At 39.8% G+C, this 20,261-nt stretch overlaps 2 protein-coding genes and 1 long non-coding RNA gene across 3 annotated transcripts; 1 reads left to right on the top strand and 2 right to left on the bottom strand.

Annotated features, from left to right (window-relative positions):
* The first annotated feature begins 1,113 nt into the window (after positions 1-1,113).
* Positions 1,114-2,207, top strand: LOC135593627 (uncharacterized). The gene is made up of 2 exons (XR_010479741.1): positions 1,114-1,298; positions 1,897-2,207. It is a non-coding gene; the product is annotated as an uncharacterized LOC135593627 (long non-coding RNA).
* Positions 2,208-2,895: 688 nt separating this feature from the next.
* LOC103998694 (transcription factor MYB77) lies at positions 2,896-4,268 on the bottom strand. Its single transcript, XM_009420246.3, has one exon. The coding sequence runs from the start codon at positions 4,104-4,106 to the stop codon at positions 3,090-3,092; it is 1,017 nt and encodes a 338-aa protein (XP_009418521.2). The 5' UTR covers positions 4,107-4,268; the 3' UTR covers positions 2,896-3,089.
* Positions 4,269-15,433: 11,165 nt separating this feature from the next.
* On the bottom strand, positions 15,434-19,167 carry LOC135593626 (probable LRR receptor-like serine/threonine-protein kinase At4g37250). Its single transcript, XM_065083818.1, has 2 exons — positions 16,386-19,167; positions 15,434-16,310 (listed from the first exon to the last, which is right to left on the bottom strand). The coding sequence occupies exons 1-2, from the start codon at positions 18,112-18,114 to the stop codon at positions 15,631-15,633; spliced, it is 2,409 nt and encodes an 802-aa protein (XP_064939890.1). The 5' UTR covers positions 18,115-19,167; the 3' UTR covers positions 15,434-15,630.
* Between the last annotated feature and the right edge of the window lie 1,094 nt (positions 19,168-20,261).

Here is a 20,261-nt window from a genome sequence, read left to right as displayed (position 1 = left end):
AGGCCAAATGCCCCTGAGATACATGAGTTGGTAAACCAAACTTGTGCTAAGGTAAATATGTTACAACAACGACACTAGGTCAAATGCGGCCAAGACTCGTGAGTTAGAAAACTAGATGTGCGTAACAAGAAATTTGCTACGATAGAAGCGCAAGGCCAAGTGCGCTTGTGAGTCGGGAAACCTAACCCGAATAAAGAGAAATCCGCTATTGCATAATCCCAAGGCCAAATGTGCCTAAGATGAGTTTGTTGGAAAACTCGACCTATATAAAAATAAATTTGCTATGACAAAGATACAAGGCTAAATGAGCTTGAGGCGTATGAGTCGGGAAACTCGACTCACATAAGAGAAATCCACTATAGTAGTGGCGTAAGATTAAATGTGTCCGAGACGCATGAGTCGGAAAACTCAACTCACGCTATTGTAAATTTGCCACGGTAGAGGCACCACGCCAACTACGCTCGAGATACGTGGGTCGATTAAACCTGACCAACATAAAGAGATATCCACTACGACGGAGGCCAGGCCAAATGCTTCAAAGACCCATGAGTCGGGAAACTCGACTAGTGTAATGAGAAATTCGTTACGACAAAGGTGCAAGGCCAAATGTGTCTAAGATGTATGAGTCGAAAAACCCAACTCATGTAAAGAAAATTCTGCTATGGTAGAGGTGCAAAGCCAAATGTGCCCGGGACGCATGAGTTGGGAAACCCGATCCGCGTCAAGAGAAATCCACTATGATAGAAACATTGGCCCAACGTGCTTGAGACATGCGAATCAAAAAAACCCGACCTGTAATATGAGATTCCGAACACTCTCATTCCGCATGAACTAAATGACGCGATTCAAACCTTTCTTACTAGAGTCTTGAAGCATGCCTTTAATAGTTTTACTAATGCTTTTATACTTTATTTTTCCAATAATGTTATTTTATGCTTCTTATGGTTTCCATTTTGCAGAAATAAGTTATTTCTATAGTGTTAGGCAAGTTTGGAGCATAGTATTCTTTGATATATTGTTCTGCATATTTCTGTGAGCATTAACCTGGTGTTTTATATCACCATCTCGGAGACATGATTCTATGGTTTGGCATCGCTAGTTGCAGCCCGCGGTTTAAGAAATTAGTGAGGCCTAGGATTCACACATCTCTGTAATTATATATCTTACTTTTCAGGGGTGTTCAGAGCTTGCCTCTCTGATTGACAATGGGTTTTGGATAGTTTTCTGAGCAGTAGAGAAATATCGTCTCCGAATGAGTTTTCCATAGATGAGTCTTCATGGGTTCTGTTGCAGAGAAGGTACGATGCTGAAATATAGAAATCAATACTTCCTATTCCAATTCTATGGTGTTTTATGTTTCATCTTGAACTCAAATGATTTACCATAAATCCTTCTATGACCAGAGAGCTCTGGTCTTTGGACTAAGAGACATAATGCTTGAAATTAAAGTTGGCTGCTGATTGGAAATTCATGCATATATGGGACTTTTATTCCTCATCACTCTTCTTTAAGCGAACAAGTTAATTTTTTGTCGAGCAATCTGTTTGCCTGGCTTAGCATAATTGTTTTCTGCTTAAAAGGTTCCGATATTTCAAGTGTATTTGCCAGCCAACCCTTATTTGATGTAATGCAAACATAAGAAGGCTTTTACGTTATGTATATATTTGTACATGGTGACTCATTTCATGTCTGGATTTGGTTTCCTTTCGAAGGTGATGCCTATTGTCTTTTTTTGCTTTTAAGCTGTTCCTTGGTACTCTTTTTCCCTGATCAAGAGCAGGATATTTCTGTAGAAATATAAAAATTGGTAGAAATTTCATACTTTTCATGGTGTCTTAAGGTACTGCTGAAAAATCACAGAACGTTTCTTCTTTTTACATATGATGGTTGCAACAGGATTCGATGAAATCACAGAACGTTTCAAACAGAAGTTACAGCATTAATGGATCGCACTCAAAAGCGAGCTGTCGGAGCTCTTATTTTCATCCGGCTCTTGTATGGTCCGGTTTGGCCAGCCCTTTATATGGTGAAGCAAGATGTGTTTTCATCGTGGGGGAAGAGTAACTCATGTAAGCTCTCGAGATTTATAACTAAATTGAAGCTCAATTTGTTGTTAATTGTGCAAGTAAAATTGGTCATCAGACGTGACAAACTTAAAAAGTAATTATGCAGCAACTCTGTTGATAATGTCGTTTGACTTTTTTAGACGTCGGTGGCCTTAATATTGTGGGCGGCACTGATGTGATGTTCTAATGACTTGTTATCAAATGCTAGTCTATTGCAGTGACGAGATGTCTTGTGTCTTACGCAGTTTGTTTTGCTGTCAGTTACCCAACGATTTGACATGCCCCCAAATTTCTCGTCAAAGTTCTTCCTTTGATTTCGTCAGCCGTTGAACCTAAAAGAAATGTCTTTTTCTAAGCAGGTCGTCAATTGTTATACATTTGTTGGCAGGTAGTAGTGCTGCAGTGTCTGACTGTTCCATCTGCTTCTGATGTGACGGTCGAACTGTGAAGACTAATCAAGACTCCACAGTGAGCAAACTCCAAACATGAGGTATACAAAGACATTTGTTGTTGTTCTTAATCAGTGTAATTTGTTATTGTTGCTCTTAAGCCGTCTCTGTAACGCGACCCATCGAAAAATATCTCACTGTTGAAGATGGAAGAAACCGTTGGGCTAGTGTTTGCAACTGGTACATCCGTGGAGCCGCCGTTGTTTCAGTCTTCCGAGAGTCGTAGAAGGTAATCCTGTCTTGACAACTGCAGAGTACGATAAGAAAGCTTACCCCCAAGTCTTAAATCACCATGGCACTCGTTCAATTGTCGCCAGCCGCAGCACATCTTTTGACGGCAGTTCTTCCTGCTCTGCCGACCGACCACATTAAACGAAACAGAAACAAAAGGCTCTTTTTTCTTATCTATTTCTTTGAACATGTCTTATAGATCACATCAGCTTATTGGTTCGAAGAGAACGCGACGGATTTAGAACAAGAAAAAAGCAGGGAAGAAGGGAAAATAAACAAAAAATAAATTCGATGTCGCCGCCTTTCTTCTACGCTGTTCAGTGCTAAAGCGAGGACTGATAATCTAATCGATGTTCACGAGTCCAATCCGCTTGGGGGCGGCGTCGCAGATGGCCGCCTCAGGAGGTGGCTGGGTGCGCGTGATGCCGTGCTGCTCCAAACAGGACATGTAGCTCCTCACCTCACTGCGGACCATCTCTTGCATCACCGCCAACAACTCGGCGCTGAATTGAAACGGGCGATGCGGCGGCCGATCGTCGCCGGTCTTTGCATCAGGGCACTGGTGGATCTGGTTGGATGTGACTGTTCGGTCCGTTCCAGGGAGCGATAGGGTCAACGATGTCAAAGGATCGTCCTTGGCGTAGGAAGATGGTGACGCAGTACAGGAGACGCCGGTCGCCTCGATCTGAAGGTCATGTTCTTGGAAGGTGGCAGTGGAAGGAGAAGAGGAAGGGGGTACGGTGATGCCGGCGGTTCTGGGGATTGGACGGTAAATGCAAGACGCCTCCGCTGCCGGGTGGCCATGGTGGGTGGAGTCGCTCAAATCCGACCCTGTTGGGCTCCCAGGGCTCAGGCAAAGTTGCGCGCTAGCGGACGCTAGCACTGGCCCGACGCTGCTCGCCCTCTTCAGAGGCCGCGCCGCGGTCTCCTCGTCGCGGTCCAGCGCCAAGGCGGATCCCCCGGCGCCGTCGGCCGCGGCGGCAAAGGCGGTCGGGCTGCACTTCCGCTTGAGGGTGGAGTTCCAGTGGTTCTTGATGGCGTTGTCGGTGCGGCCCGAAAGGAGGCGGGCAATGGTGGCCCACTTGTTACCAAACCGGCGATGGGCGCGGATGATTGTCTCGTCCTCCTCCGGCGTGAAGGGGCGATGCTCCACCTGGGGCGAGAGCTGGTTGCACCACCGGAGGCGGCACGACTTGCCGGAACGCCCAGGGATGGACCGGCTGATCAAGGTCCAGTTCCTCGGGCCATGCCGCTCCACCAGCCGCCGCAGCGCCTCGTCTTCCTCGATGCTCCACGGCCCCTTGATCCGATCCATCCCCTTACTCCGGCCAACTACCGAAGTCCTCACCATCGACGACATCCTTCGATCGACTACCCCCAACTAGAGAAGAATAAAAGAATAAAGATCACAAGCCCTAGCGATGGATCTGAGAGCAGAAGGTGCTCCGAATCGCCTCTTTTCTTGCGTTTACTTTAGGAGAGAGAGTTACCGAAGATGAAAGAGGAGGAATAGGGAAAGACGAAGAGAAATGAGAACAACCGGGGTTAGTTTATATAGGAGAGAGAGGGGAGGGGAGTTGGGAAGATACCGGGAGTAACCGGTTAGCGCGACCGGTTACAGGACGTTACTCGTACCCGACCGCCTCTCCGGTCTCCACCAGAAAGGCGGTTTGATTGAGTACAGCTGGATGATGAACACGCGTCGCCGTCTCTACCTCTCCTCTTTTCGCGCCTCTTTGCCATATAATAAATATCTTCCTCACAGCTGGTCCGTCCCAGGTTGATTGCTGGGGCCCATCGACTTCTCCAACCACAAGGCGAGTACGTGGGCGTACTACCGACCGGGTACGAAGAGAATTGCATTAATTGTTTTTTCTTTTCTTTCTCTAAATACTGATGCGCGCAAGTGAATCTTTTCCCACTCCAAACCGCAGGAATAACTCGCGTTTCCCCTTCTCGAATGGCCCTCTGACGCGGTCGCAGTACGGTGCGTCACGGAGGTATGGGGGGAGGCTGTTGGTTCCTTTTTGTTCCCTTCTGAAACGTCCAACTCCATTTAATTCGATTCGGCATGGTTTTGATCGACGAGGTTCGACCGCTCTGCGATGGTCGCATCCGGCGCCGCGGTGCCATCAGGTTGATGACATCTCGCTCTCAAAATCGCGCGAGAGTTTGTTGGCATGTCGACGGTATCCTCTCACCGATTGCTCGGTCAACGACTGGTTTCTAACATTCGTGGTATGTTGTTTTATATTTATTATATGCATTTAAGTGTGACGAGGAGCAGGACGGGAGTGGTAAGCAGTTGGGGAGAGAGATCGGGTGTAGTGATGGAGGACGAGACGGAGTAACGTCTCGTCCTCTTCCTTTCTCTCTCCGTAACGTACCCTCCTGTCGCTCCCTTCCTCCAACCGCTCATGTCGGTATCGCTCCAACCGCCGGAAAAAAAACCCCACACCGACGACGCTTGGTTTGGTTTTTTTTTTTCTGGAAGGACTGTACTGCTACCGTCATCGCCGTAATCCACCTCCTGTTAATATCCACGTAAGCTTTTTTACTTTTTTTTCTTTCTTTTCTGAACGATTTTTCTGAAAATATTTTGAGCGAATTTTAAAAAAAAAATCTAAATTTTTAGAAAGTCTTGTGTAATGTTTTAATTTTTAAAAAATTTATAACATTCTCTTAGTTTGAAAAAAAATATTTTTATCTCTATCTTTGTCCGGCTTATTATCACTTTCGTCTTTGTTCGTTTTAAACAATCATTTGTTGTTCTTGCTCATCTTTGTATGTGGGTTTGTCCACCGTCATTTTTTGCTCGCGATCGATTATGAGGGTGTATAGGTCATGCCCCCCTCCTTTTTCACATATGATAACCCTTCCTAAATGATCAACGACGAGATAAGGGCATGTAAGCTGCACCTCCTCTTTCCTCACTTACGATCGACGATAAAGAAAGTCTGCGAGTAATGAAAGTGATGAAGGTGACTAGGGTTAGCGTTGCTAGCTCGTCGACCAACATGCGGAGCTAGCATGGTCGGTGTGCTGAGATAGCCAATTATAAAATTAACCAACGATGGAGATGATTAATGGTAAAATCATCCTTCATGAAGAAATGAGATCTATATGAAATTTTTTGATGTTGGGATGTTCTATGGGAATGTTCAAAAGTTAGCATTTTTTTTCAGGAATTTATTTATTTTTATTTTTTAAAATATTTTTTTTTCTTTCTATCAAATGATGTTTCTTGTTTCAAATACTATCAAAAATATCTCTTATTAATTTCAACAATACTTTTCTTTTATCAATTTTGAAGAGAGACTATTTTTTGCTTTTTTTATTAACTTGAAGGCAAAAATTAGGTGCATAAATATATTCCTTTTAAATAAATAAAATTCGAAAGGATATAAAAAAAACCATAAGTTTCACATGCTTTCATACATAATATATATATATATATATATATATATATATATATATATATATATATATATATATATATATATATATATATATATATATATATATAATTTGAGAAGTATTTATTGGGTTGCATATCGTAGGTTGGAGGATGGGAACACGGATGCATCTCCGCCATAAAAAAACCAAACACAACTCCTCCGTTGTCATCCTCTGCCTCGTCATCATCGTGTGTCGAGCCAAAATTGACCTATGGCTCCAAAGTGAGCACGTTCCTTTTACCAAGTCTTACACGAGGAAACCGTGCTCGTACTCGTTCAATCTATCAATCCGTATAAATGCCATCTGTGGGAATCATTTGTATGGACCATATTATTTTATATACAGTCGTATTGTTATCACGAGTTAAAATTCTTCCATCTTCAATCATTGGAGGGAGGGTCACATGGAACACGAGATGAGATAGAACACGACCCTTCCAACACGCGTCCACGTCTCCACGGTAATGACAATCCACGTGTGAGCTATCTGTGGATCTCATGACGTACGAAGAAGAGCTTTGTCAGGTATTACCCGACCTAAAGGGTACTTGTTATCATCGTTGATTCGCTACATCACGACGATCGTAACGGAATCCGCATCGAAGCCATTCCGTTACGTGCACACGAAGCATTTTCCACCGACTGTGATTGTTTTTGGGATTGACGTGATATCGAGACGACGAATACATATCATCCACGCAAACACCATATGACACGTTGACATCTCCACGACTCTGTGCTTCCCAATATGCATATGGTAAGGCACGTCGAGGAAGTGACAATGTGCTATCATGTTGTCTGAATTAATTATATATTATATTTTTATATTAAAATTTTTATATTTATGAAGATAAAATATTTTTTTTATATCATTAACTTTTCAGATAGGAATATCATAAGTTTTATCACTGGATAGATTCTATCTCACTTTGATTTATTACTGAATATATACGATATTTTCGTCAATAGATTCGACGATATGAGAAGTAACAAAATTAAATATTTTACTTACGTAAATACAAAGATTTCAAGATAATTTTTAAAAATATAAAAATCTAGATACTAATAAAATAATTAATTATAAAAAAAATCTGTAATTAACACTCGAATAACTAAATCAGATTTAAAAGCACATGAATCAACTTATACTTATCATCTCTTGTTTGGTTTATGCTAATGGGAAGAACATTGGGCGATAGTGTCTCATTATTTTTTGCCTACATATTTTAATTTATTTGAAGTATTAGTAATTATTACTTTTGTGAATGCCAGATTACATGGTCAAAAAGAGACGAGGATTACCACAATTATTGAACTCCCACAGCGTACTATAATATCATCTCCTTTTCTTACTTTTTCTTTCTTCTCGATCTTAACGCGTGCGAGATAGAGAGAGAGAGAAACAATAATTACAGGCATCTTTGTTGCACTGCTCAACATAGACTGGTGCAGCTTTATGACCGCTCTCCGCTTTCCACTTTGCTTAATGGATTGGTGTTCCTCGAACGAGAGTGAAGCCAATTCCCAACATGTGCCCAATCCAATCCCATCACGCTTTTGACCGCAACAAATAAATAGTCAACAAAGATTGACCAATAAAAAGCTCTAAAGCTGAGAAATATATATATGTACATAACTATTAAGTATGCATTATATGGCCAAGTCTCTGCCAAGTTAGTCTCGTTCGAATCCAAAAGCTTTGGGCTTTTGCTTAGGTGTAATCATTCTTCAAACCCTAAAATAATGTACTTGGTGCATTAAATGATGATGGCAAGCGTCTCCATCCACTTGTTGCGTCAAGATTGGTTGGCGGCGTGGATCCCACTATAAGCGATCGATCATAATTATCAGAATCCAAATAAATAAATAAATAGAATAATTTAAAAAACATAAAATGATGAAGGTTATAAAATAGAGTTAGGAAAAGATCCCTAAAATGAGATATAAAAGATAATATTTTGATCATTAAAATTCTTATTATCGTGCACCTATTATCCGATCGATAGATTAAGCTCGATTGTAATATGATAAATGAAAAATCAAATCGGATCAGTAACGGATTGAATTATTATTTTTTAAATACCTTTCAATAGCAGGACACAAAAGATTAATTCAATTTGATTTGATTTCTTAATCCATGACTTGAATGGCTCATTGGTTAAGTTAGGTTTAAGCTATTCAGAGTGAAAAAGAAAAAGTTAACACATCCTATATCGAGTAGTTAAGAAGTAAAAAAATTATATCGTTAAAATAAAAATAATTTTATTTATGAATAATTAGATGCATGTCTAATCGGATCGGATTCGACCATATTCAGACATCAAAAGTCAACTTGAAAGCAAACAACTCATGCCAATTCTATTGAGTCTAGTATTATATGTTCTGTGCTTTTGCTAACTTTTAAGTGGCAACTACGTGCCCTCTTATTGCTTCCTCTTTTTTGCTTTGGCATGATAAGGTGGAGTGCAAGGAACAAAAAAGAGACGATGTAGATGCCATAAAAATATTCCTTTCTTAGTGAGCTCAATCTATCATTTCATGGAGAAGTTGGGGAGTGGAGTGGTGGATCCAATTGCATGTCGTCACCCAATTTTGACCTCAATCTATCATTTCATGGAGAAGTTGGGGAGTGGAGTGGTGGATTCAATTGCATGTCGTCACCCAATTTTGACCTCAATCTATCATTTCATGGAGAAGTTGGGGAGTGGAGTGGTGGATTCAATTGCATGTCGTCACCCAATTTTGACCTCATTCCTATAAAATCAACATCTGTTCCCCTCATCCCAACATGACTATGAATTCAATTGGAAACTAAGCAGAGCTGAGCCAATCATTGATGCAACATTCTAACAAGGCAAAAATAAAGGCTAAGCAATTAATAAAAAACTTTTTATTATAAAAAATTTATGATATATATATATATATATGTATATATATATATATGTATGTATATATATATGTATATATGTATATATATATGTATGTATGTATATATATATGTATGTATGTATATATGTATGTATGTATGTATATATGTATGTATGTATATATATATGTATGTATATATATGTATATATATATATATTCCATCTTGATCGTGCATAAATCCGACCGACCAATTTCGATATTTATTTTTTCCACTCGTCTCAAATATGATTAAAGATAAATTAATCGGACTTAAATAATTCAAGTCGACGTGAACAGATAAAAAAAATCCGACATACTATTATCTAAAAATAACATTAGATTATCTACTCCGCTTAAGTATGTCCGAAATATGAATTGAGCTACTGCTATCCCTAATAGTAACAACTGGAAGTGAATTTCGATAAGAGAGGATGTATTCCATAGACTTTTGTACAACTTTTCAATTTAGAAAAAAAAAATTAAAAAATGGGCTAAATAATGCATATGTTCACTGAATTCAAATGGTCAGGAAAAAGTCACCTTCCCAATTGTCTTCATTCTTAATGATGATGGCCACCAAAGAAAGAGAGATCTCCATATCTCAAGAGTTCTCCTGCTAAATGAGTACAACATTATCACAATATATTGGGAAGGCACAATGGAGAACACGCTTGATGTCGTAGCTTAATGGCATACGAATATAATACGACATGGAGAACGTATTGCCATGTGCAAGGAATAAAAAGCATTTTGATGTCGACAACACACTCTTCTCTCTACTATCCTCCTTGAACGTAAAGGATATATATGTATGTATGTATGTATTATATATCATATCTATTAATGTATAATATATAATATTTTTGAAAAAAAAAGATAATTTTATTTTCTTTATTTTATCATGTTTTTATTTTATTTTGGGAAAGAAGATAATATTTTTGATGCCATCCATTTTAAAACGATTAGATAGATAAATTTTGAATATAATTATATTGTGAGAGAAAGAGGCTTCCAATAAAAGGTACAACTTCAACTCCCAATTTCCTCATGATCAAATATGTCAAATATGAGATTATTTGTGATGACCAATTTCAGTATCACCAATATCAATTTCATCCACATCCACATTCACGTTTACAAATACAATAAAATAAATTATAAATCCCAAATTAAATTTATATTATTGATAGTCAGAATCAATCTATTAGAAAGAAATTTCTTTTAATATTTAAGTTAAAACATATAAAGATCAAACTTATACTTTTCCCTTTCCGATCAAATCTTATATTTTTTCTTTACGTAACCTTACAGCACTTTACTATAAAGAATTTTTTTAATGAAATTTATATAATATTTAGAAAGTCATGTGATTTATATCTTTTTTTTATTGTTAATCATATTTTGAGTAGTACTCAAAATATTATGAGTTTTTTTTTCTACTTTAATCTTAATTTTTTCTAAATAAACCATTGGAGGCCATCGTCATCAACAATATTATCGTCAATAACAATCCATCGATCAAATACGAGGAACCTCGCATAGCCTGCAAGCATGTGATATGACAAATTAGATAGAAAAATAAATCGATAATATAAATAAATAATTTATGCATCATAAATAAAAATCAAATAATATTTTTTAATGAGCAAAATATGCTAACAAATAGATATAAAGTATTTGATTTCACAAACATAGCTGTGATACCAATTGTAAGCATAAAAATTATCCATATATTATTATTATATATAATATTAAATCTAAAATCAAATAATAATATATTTAAATTTATAATGTGTATCTTTTGATGTCAATCATCTATGGGCCCACCATTGTAGGATCCAAAAGTTATAATGATGTTGATCTGTAAGGAGAATTAGACCAATCTTCTTCACTTTTCCTATAGTTCATAAGACCATTATAAGTGATGAATTAGGGACAAAGTGAAGATGAGAGAATATTTAAAATCTTTCAACAATATTACGTATCCCTGTATTATCTTATCTTTATATCTCTTTATTACATTTTAGGAAGTCCTATTCTTTTATAGGTAATATCATACGGTCTCGAATAAATAATTAAGAGAATCTCTCAAATCAAGATAATCTCCTAAAGAATTTTATTATAATTAAATTTTATTTTTATTAATCGATAATCATAATTAGAATCTAATAATATCCATAATATATATTATCTAATTAGAAAAAGATCATATAATTTAATAAAAAGATAATAAATAAAACTTAATAGAAATTATAATACTACCTTTAACCATGACATAGAAGGAGATTTAAAATAATAGTAGCAAGAGAGAGGATTAAATATATATATATATATATATATTAAATAAATTAGAGATAAGATACCATATACAAACAAGTGGGTGCACTGCTAAAAGTCAAAACACATAAAACTCGTAAAACTCGAGGAATGAAAAAGCTAGTATGCCTATCTATGTTCAGGTCTTACCTCCTTATATACACTTTAGTCAACGTAGTAGCGATAAAGGAAAGAATGATATGGAACAAATAATTAAATCCGTAAAATAATTATATTAAATACCTAAATTTATGGAATTGATTCTGATTAACAATCTTTTCTAAGACCAATCGACTGTCTTGAATTTATAAATCATCCTTAATAGAGTGATTTATTAGAGAAAGACTTTTTTTTAATAATATCGGAAACTACTATCAAATAACAGTTCTCCATTTTTTCGATCAAATTGGTCGGATTACTAACTATTCTATAAGGTGGATATTAATGTCAATTAGTTATGGATTATATGCATATTGCTAAAAAATAAAGATAGATAATTAGTCAAACATATTATTCATATTAATTAAATTAAGAAAACTTCACCGAAAAGGAAGTCAAACGCTTCGAGTAGGTAAACATCTCTCTTGTCCTTCCATCACTGAGAATTCATCTAACAACAATTAACCTCTTAAGACATTTGATTACCCACAACTAAAGTGTGCTTAACTTGACAAGGTAAGGCATATTAATTAATAAGATTGACGAATATCTTTCTCGTTCTTAATGAGTTAAATCGAACTTTCTTTGAACGAGGAATGATACCTACGTGTGTGAGATAAAGATAAGCAAAATTCGTGCATTACTATGATTTAAATAAGTCGATAGTATATAATAGTTTTAATCGACAACTTAACAGCCTTATATTAGGTTTGATTGATATGCAAGCAATTACATGTATGTGACTTCTAACTAATATCATTTAGATTTACTATCTAATTTAAAATTCATTATATCAAAGTAAAAAACTCATTAAATGATTCTTTTAAAAAGGCTAAGGAGTAATCTCATATTGTTGTAACATTTTATAATGTAAATGCCTTTTAGTTTCCAAAAGAAATACAAGGAAAGAAAACATGCATCAATAATGAAAAATAATAATAGCTAAAATATGCATTAACTTTTATATTCGTTGTTTCTTTAACTATTTAGATCCATAAAATATTTTTTTGTCTTATAATTGTCTTATAAAGTTTTTCTTCTTAGATGAAAAGAAAAATTTTATAAGATAGTTGGTTCAGTAGTTGTGTTGGGAAGAAACATGTTAATGCGGAATAATTCTTTTCCCTCTTTGTGTATCAAAATAGGTTTCTCATCAAAATACCAACTTGATATCAAAATGCTAAATCAATCAGCACAGCATAAACAATAGAGCAATAAATCAATCACACAGTGAGACCAAATCTTTTTAACGTGGAAAACCCAATGTGGGAAAAACCACGGGACCGTAGTCCACCTCAAACTTCCACTATCAATAATAATGAGAACAGGTTTACAGTAGGTCTTCTCTAGAATAACTAGAGGATCAGAATAACATCAAGATCATAAATCTTGGCTCAAGGATAGCATATCTTCATCACATAGGATGGATCTCCTCAAAAGAGAATTCTAGGTCTCACAGAGTGAATATCGTAGGAAAGTACCTTAGAGAGGGTAAACTGCAGATCAACACTATTAGGATTGTAGAGTTTGCTGCAAGGATTCTCCACATAAAATTTGGGCCGAAACTAACAACGTTTGGCTATTGATCGTCAAGCAGAAAAACTCAGAAACCTTACTTTCTCTCTCTATTTCTCTCTCCTCTTTTTTTCTCAGCACGTCGCTGCACGCACGCTGATTGTGCGCACCCACACCCTGCACGCTGCCCAATTTTGCCCTATCTCTCTTAATTACTGATTTGGGCTCAATAGACCCAATTGTCCAAACCCACATATGGACTGGACCCAACAAGTTATGAGACTAATAATGTTTTACAGATTTAAGTATCTTATTTAAAAAAATAAAATATAAAAAAGTTTATATTATCGAGATGAGAATGTGAGATGCGTGAAGTTATTAGGAAAGATAAGAAAATAAATATTTTTATTCCTAAACAATTGAGTTTCGTTTCAATAGAATATAAGATACGAAAAAATCGTTTAAGATAATATAGACATATTAAGATATAATAATTAATATTAATAGTACGAGGAAAGATAAAAAAGATATTCTAATAAAAATCTAAGTAATATAAATATAACTAAACATATAACTTTTTACATATCTCAATAACGAAAACTGATCCAAATAATCGACCCAAATAATCGAGACTTATGATTTTATTATTATTATTATTATTATTTATTATTTGTTAGAAAAAATGAAGACTCTTTTGAAGCCAATAAAAGATTAAATTTTAGGTTATTATTTGAATATATCTACAACAACATAGTTGCCAATGTAGCAGCAATTAGCATGATCAATCCCATTGGTTACCCTTTCACAAACTTCCCCTATCACATTCTGAAGTAACACAAGACATCTAAGCATGCATACCATCACAAACTTGGATTTGCAGGTTTCATGTGTAACTTGTGGATCTGAATGATTCTAAGCAAAACACAAGGAAGGGAAGGGAAGGGAAGAAAGAATAACACTTGCAGATGGAAATCAATCACTTCATGAGTTCATATTTGAACCTTTAAGCCATACATATGCATAAATGATGAAAAGCCTGCATAAGGGCTTCACAGATAATAACCACAAGATAAGGCTTCGTGTAGAGAATTTGATGCGAGAGGGGATTATTTGGTCCTCTGGTTTCAAATGCATTTAATTTGTTGGTCTTTCGTATTGCAGCATTGTAAAAGACATGTACGTAATGCTTGTCTCACAATTGTTAGGAAAGTATTCATGAGAGTGGATTTAGGATTAAGAGAATAATTTTAAGTTGCTAAGGATTGATCGAACAATTCAGATTAAGTATTGATATTCTTCGATTCGGATTGAGAGAAAATTTTACTTCCAATCAAATATACCACGTTGATCGAAATCTCAATAAAAAATATTCTTCAAATATTTCTTTTATATATAAAGAATATTTTCCTATTTGTTTAGGATTAGGAAGGATCGATTATAAAAGATGGGCATGCAAGGGTGTGATTAAAAAGGTCTAATCATTTTTTTTCTTTCTATACAATATACTTTGACACATGTTAACAGTGGTTACGATCAAATCGCATACTATACAAACAATGCAATAAGCGAACGTAATGGCTTTGAACCTCCGCTATAAAAGGGAGCTCATAAGTACATCTCATGAAACGAAACAATTTTAGTTCGACTAGATTACTAACTTAAAAATTAAAATAACCTTTATAAGAAACGCCTTCAACGTAATTTTGTAGGAGTTTAGATGTCTGACTTGAAGAATTTTTCATTCAGATTAACTCGAAAAAAAAAAAATCAACCTCTAACTGAAATAACCAAAATCTATTCTAATATAAGTCTAACTTAAATCTCAACTAACATCGATCTTAGTACAAGTCAAATCTAAGCCAAAGACTTCTAATACAAGTCAAATCTAAATTGAGTTGGGTTGCTCAACCACTCCAACACTATCGTCCATTTATTTGACTATCGTATGTGAATTTTGAGTTCCATGAAACCTAAGCCAACCCAGAAAGAAAATACAATAATACAGAAAAAAAATTGTACTCTTGCAATTCCAGAAACCTATGAGTTAGATTTGGCCAGACCAAATAAATTTAGGTCCTAAGCCTCTTTTAATTGGATAGTCTTCAGAGAAAACATCTGCAATGCACCTGGAGCAACTTAATCCACCATTCTGATTTAGTTAAGAGTTTTGGTCTTCAAGACAATTATTGTTCCTTCAACAAAGATTAGTCTTCAGCAAGAACAGCATGCAAGGCTTTCCATCCATGTCTCAATGAACCCAAGTTTGATTTGGTTGTATGTGTGCCAAAGGTGAATCAAATTAACCACCATAGTTAATTTGTTGTCTTCAAAGAAAACAGAGAAAGAACAGAGATTTTTCCTCAAAACTAGTAAATACTGATCACTGCATTACCCCACAACAGCAGCAGAGAGATTCTTCCTCGAGCTTTGGACACATCAACACAAACAAATCAGTGGGCGTTACAATGGAAAAAAGGTTAATGGCAACACAGACTCACTAGGTTAGAGTTACTGTACGTCTACAGCAGCTCACGAGGAGGAGGAGGAGGAAGAAGAAGCAGTGGAGACTATCTTCTCCAGCACCTGAACAGCTTCCTTCATGGAGGGCCTCCTTTGGGGATTGATGGCACAGCAGGCGAACCCCAGCTTGAAGCAGCTCAGTAGCGCCTCCTCCTTGCCCTCCACCTCGCCCCTCAGCCCCGGGTCGGCCACCCTCACCACCCTGCTCCTCTCCTCCCCCGCAAACCCCCCGTTCCACTGACCGAGCTCCGCCTCCGACAGCACCCTCCCGGCGAGCAACTCCAGCAGCACCACCCCGAAGGAGTACACGTCCCACTTGGCGTTGGGCTTCAGGTTCTGCAGGGACTCCGGCGCCTGGTAGGGAGCTGCGGAGGAAGACCCGCAGGGGCTGGCTCCCGCCACCGGCGGCGACAGGTCGGGCAAGCTGCTCTGCGACTGAACCGACCGCTGGCTGCCGAACTGCCGGGCCGACGTGCCCAGCCGGTGGCCTCCGTCGCCCGACGTAAGCCGATCGAGACCGAAGTCGCCGATCTTTGGCTCCATGTCTGCGTCCAACAGTATGTTGCTTGGCTTAACGTTGCCATGCACACCCTTCCTCTCGTGGAGGTACGCGAGTCCCCGTGCTACTCCTCGCGCGATCCGAAGCCGCGATTCCCAGCTCAGGTGAAACGGCGACGAGCCCGGCTTCTCTGAGAACGACGATCGCACCCTGTTGAGCACCAAGTTGTTGGCGAATCAAAGAGAGGAGTAATGGCGATACTTACTGGTGAATGAGACGTTGGCCAAGCTGCCATTAGAGGCGTGGTCATGGATGAGGAGCTTCTCGTCAGCGCCCCAGTAGTATCCCCGCAGGCGGAGGACGTTCGGGTGGCGGAACTTGGCGATGCTCCGCACCAGCGCGTCGAAGTACTTCAGCTTGTCGATGGCACTGCTCTCGCCTATTCGGCGGACGGCCAAGGCGGTGCCGTCGGCAAGCACTGCCTTGTAGACGATGCCCGACCCAGTGGCGCCGAGTATGTAAGCCGAGGCTGTGAGCAGAGTATCCATCTCCAGATCCGTCTCGCCGTCGACAGCGACCAGAGTAGCCTCCTGTTGCTTCAGCTGCGGTGGGTTTCTTCCGCCAGCCTCCCCCTTGGCTCCCTTCTCATGCGGTCCCTCCCATTCTGCTTCTGTTTCGGAGGCCGAGGAGTCAGAGGTCTCTTCGCTGTCTTCTTCTTCCTCGCCCTTCTTCGTTAGACAGCATGAGAGCCCACCAAAGCCTTTGGATTCGGAGGATGCCGGTGGCTCCTCCTCCCTCATGCCAACGGCTCCGACTCCCTTCATCTGCTGCTGCTGTTGCTGTAGTCTCTTCCTCTTCTTCACATGGTACACGTAATACAACACTGCGAAGAGAACCCCGATGCCGACGACATCTCCGACCGCTATAGCGATGATCACCGCCGGTCGAAGTCCCCCCTGAGCTTGCCCGCTGCCGGACGGGGAAGTTCCCTCCGCCGCGTTTTTGGGAATCGCCGCGAAGGCCGGAGGAGACTTGGGCGCCGAAGGGGTTTCGGGAGGATTGGAGAGGGTGGAAGGAATCGTACAGAGATTCTTGAGCGGCTTCCCGCAAAGATCAGGATTCCCTGCGAACGCCGCCGGCTCCTGCGAGGCGAAAGCTCCGGTCTGTGGGATTCCTCCGGTGAGGTTGTTGAATGCGAGATCCACGATGGCGTTGTCCGGAATTTTCGATGCCAATTCCGGCGGAATCACGCCGTCGATCCGGTTGTTAGATAAGTTCAGGTACCGGAGGCTTTGCCCCCCGAAATCCGGCGGCAGGTAGCCATTGATGAGGTTGGAGCTCAGATCCAAGTACTCAATCCTGCCGAGCCCGCCTCCAGGGAGTTCGCCGGAGAGGTAATTATTGGCAAGGGCGACGACGGTGAGGTTCGGGAGAAGGCTAAGACCGGCTGGCACCGTGCCCACCAATGCGTTGTCGGAGAGATTTAGCAGCTGGAGGCTGCTCGTGCGGCCGTCGAGCTCAGGGAGCTCGCCGGAGATCTCGTTGTTGGCCAACGACAGCACATGCAGCTCCGACGCGTCGAAGATGGAGGGCGGGAGGGTGCCGTTGAGGGCGTTCCCGGTGAGGTCGAGGTGGCGGAGGTGCTCGACGAGGCCGAGCTCCGGCGGAATGCGGCCCAATAGCTGAGAATTAGGAAGCACCAAACCGATCACCCTCGAAGCGGTCGAGGCCTGGCCATCCCCATTAAAGCTGGTAGCAGTCCAGTTGAGGGTGGTGGTGGCGTCCGGGAAGCCCATGCACATGACGCCGTTCCACGAACACGGCGTGGCGTCGTCGTAGTTCCAGTCTCTAAGCGCAGCGATGGGGTCAGAGACGATGGAGTACTTGAAGTGGAGCAGCAGCACGCCATCATGGTTGAGACCCAACACCAGCTCAAGGAGCAGAAGAAGCGAAGACAGCAGTAAAGCAGCAGTTCCATTACACTTTGGACTCATAGTGGTGCCTTGAAGCAGCTCATATCTCAGTGGGAAGGAGGAGGAGGAGGAGGAGAAGAAAAGGAGGAGGGAGTTGTTCAACAAATCCTGGCATATAGAAAGAGTACAGCCAGGAAGAAACAACTGTAGGAAGCTATAAAATAAGAACACAGCTCACACAAAGGACTTCTCATGGTCTGAATTCTGAACCCTTCATAAAAAGTGCTGCTGCTTTATAGTGTTGAGCCAAACTGCTCTTACCTGTGGCTCAAGTTACCTAAATCATATGGCCAATGGCTGAGCACGCAGGGAGACAGAGAAAGAGGAGGGAGAAGAGACATGTGTCAGTGGACACATGAGAAGAGAAAAAGGAAGGGGGAGGGAATGTAAGTGTTTGCGCGTTTCTTTCTCTTCCCTTTAACATGTGCTGTGAACTCCCATGGAAGAGTTGCTCAGCGTTCACATTCTCTGTAGACACCATGCGAAGCTGGTGATTGCAGAGATGATGGCGGTCCACACAACAACATATTCTTCTTCTTCTTCTTCATCATCATTTGAAGCTTACAAGTCCACCAAATCACCTACTGCAACAAAGGAATACAGGTTTTCGTTTTTGGGAGAGTGGAAGGGTTTTATCAGGGAGACATGAATCAATGCATGGAATAAACCTCTATTCCTGGTTGGAAGATGGCACATTTGTGCCTGCAACTGGACATAGGAAAAAGACTTCCGCACATTGATCACTGTAAGGAACAGCATTTGCCAGCTGACTCTCCTGTCCTATGAAGAACAGGTAATGCAATTGATTGCTTGCAGGAATTGGTGTGGCTACGGCCAGGAGTAAAGTTAAGTACTACTCTCCCCTGGACTCATGATGAGCATCCGCCAATCTTTCCTCAGAAAGCTACTGCTTTTTCCTTCTCACTTCTCTTGTGGGGAAAGATTGGCCACATGACTAGCTCATGTATCAGAAGACTGCACTAGTGGGATTTCTCTGTGCATGTCAAAGATCATGGTGATGAAATTTATTTAGATTGGATTATCAGTGAAGTCACATAGTGAAAGGGGCCAACTCACTTGTAACAGTAGCTGGACTTCATCATCTTTACTGTACTGTACTGTACTGTACATGAATGGCCTTAAAAAATGGGAAGGCATACAGGATGAAGAAAGAAGAAAAAGGCAATTTGATGGGACAAAGATCCAAACAATTATAGGAGTTTCTAATCATCATCAGTGATTAGGTTAAGCCTACCAGACATAATTTTAATGCTTTATTCCTCCAAAACTTCAACAAACCATATTTCCTGCAAGCATTCTTTATCATCTTGGCATGCAACACCACCATCTCATGATGCTTAAATAATTGAACAGGATGTCATACATTTGGTAGGTCTGACTCTATCAACTCCAATATCATCTGTTCCCCCATCAGCTCTCATAAACAACAATTTCCATATTTTCTGCTGTAAGCACATATCTGCCCACATTTGTTTATACTTTCCTTGGACTTATGATTGTCCCTGTCACAAGATGATATATATTGACTTGGATCTCCTCAGGAGGTGATGTGAACACCTCACATGAGCAAAGAGGATTTGTGAGATTTTTGTGTGTGAAACCATTTTGTGTTCATAAACTCGGTTCAAGAAAAGTTATATTTTCTGATAAAACACAAACATGATGTAAGTCTATTATACTTTGTTAGTCTCCCCACCAGAGTTTGTTTCTTGCATCGAATCTTTGGTATGGATGCATGTAGGAATCACATTAATGATGAAGGAGGAACAGAGGACAATCCAAGAGAAGAAACCTCATGCCACCAATTCATGTACCAATTGCTGGGAATCTAATAGCTAAGAATTTATATTCTTGTCTTCCTTCTGGTGGTTGTTTGCCCACCTTCCATTTATTCTTGACAGGAGCAGTGAAGAGAGTTGGCCAACCAACCATCATTTTTGCTCTCTGCAAGAGAGATGAGGTTCTGGTCAACTAACAGGACTAGGTTATTCATCCATTTGACTTCTACTTCAGTTCATATTAAACATGCACAAAATGTAAGTTTTGGATCGTACAGGAGACTAGACTTTGACTGAGTGTTGACTATATAGGTCAATGCAATGCTCATCAGCATTAGTAAGTCAACAAGATGTTTGTGTGTTCTAATT

This window comes from Musa acuminata, chromosome BXJ1-9, assembly GCF_036884655.1.
Source record: "Musa acuminata AAA Group cultivar baxijiao chromosome BXJ1-9, Cavendish_Baxijiao_AAA, whole genome shotgun sequence".
Taxonomy (NCBI): Eukaryota; Viridiplantae; Streptophyta; class Magnoliopsida; order Zingiberales; family Musaceae; genus Musa; species Musa acuminata.
The sequence above is the reverse complement of the archived record's forward strand: the minus strand, read 5'-3'. Positions and strand labels throughout refer to the sequence as shown.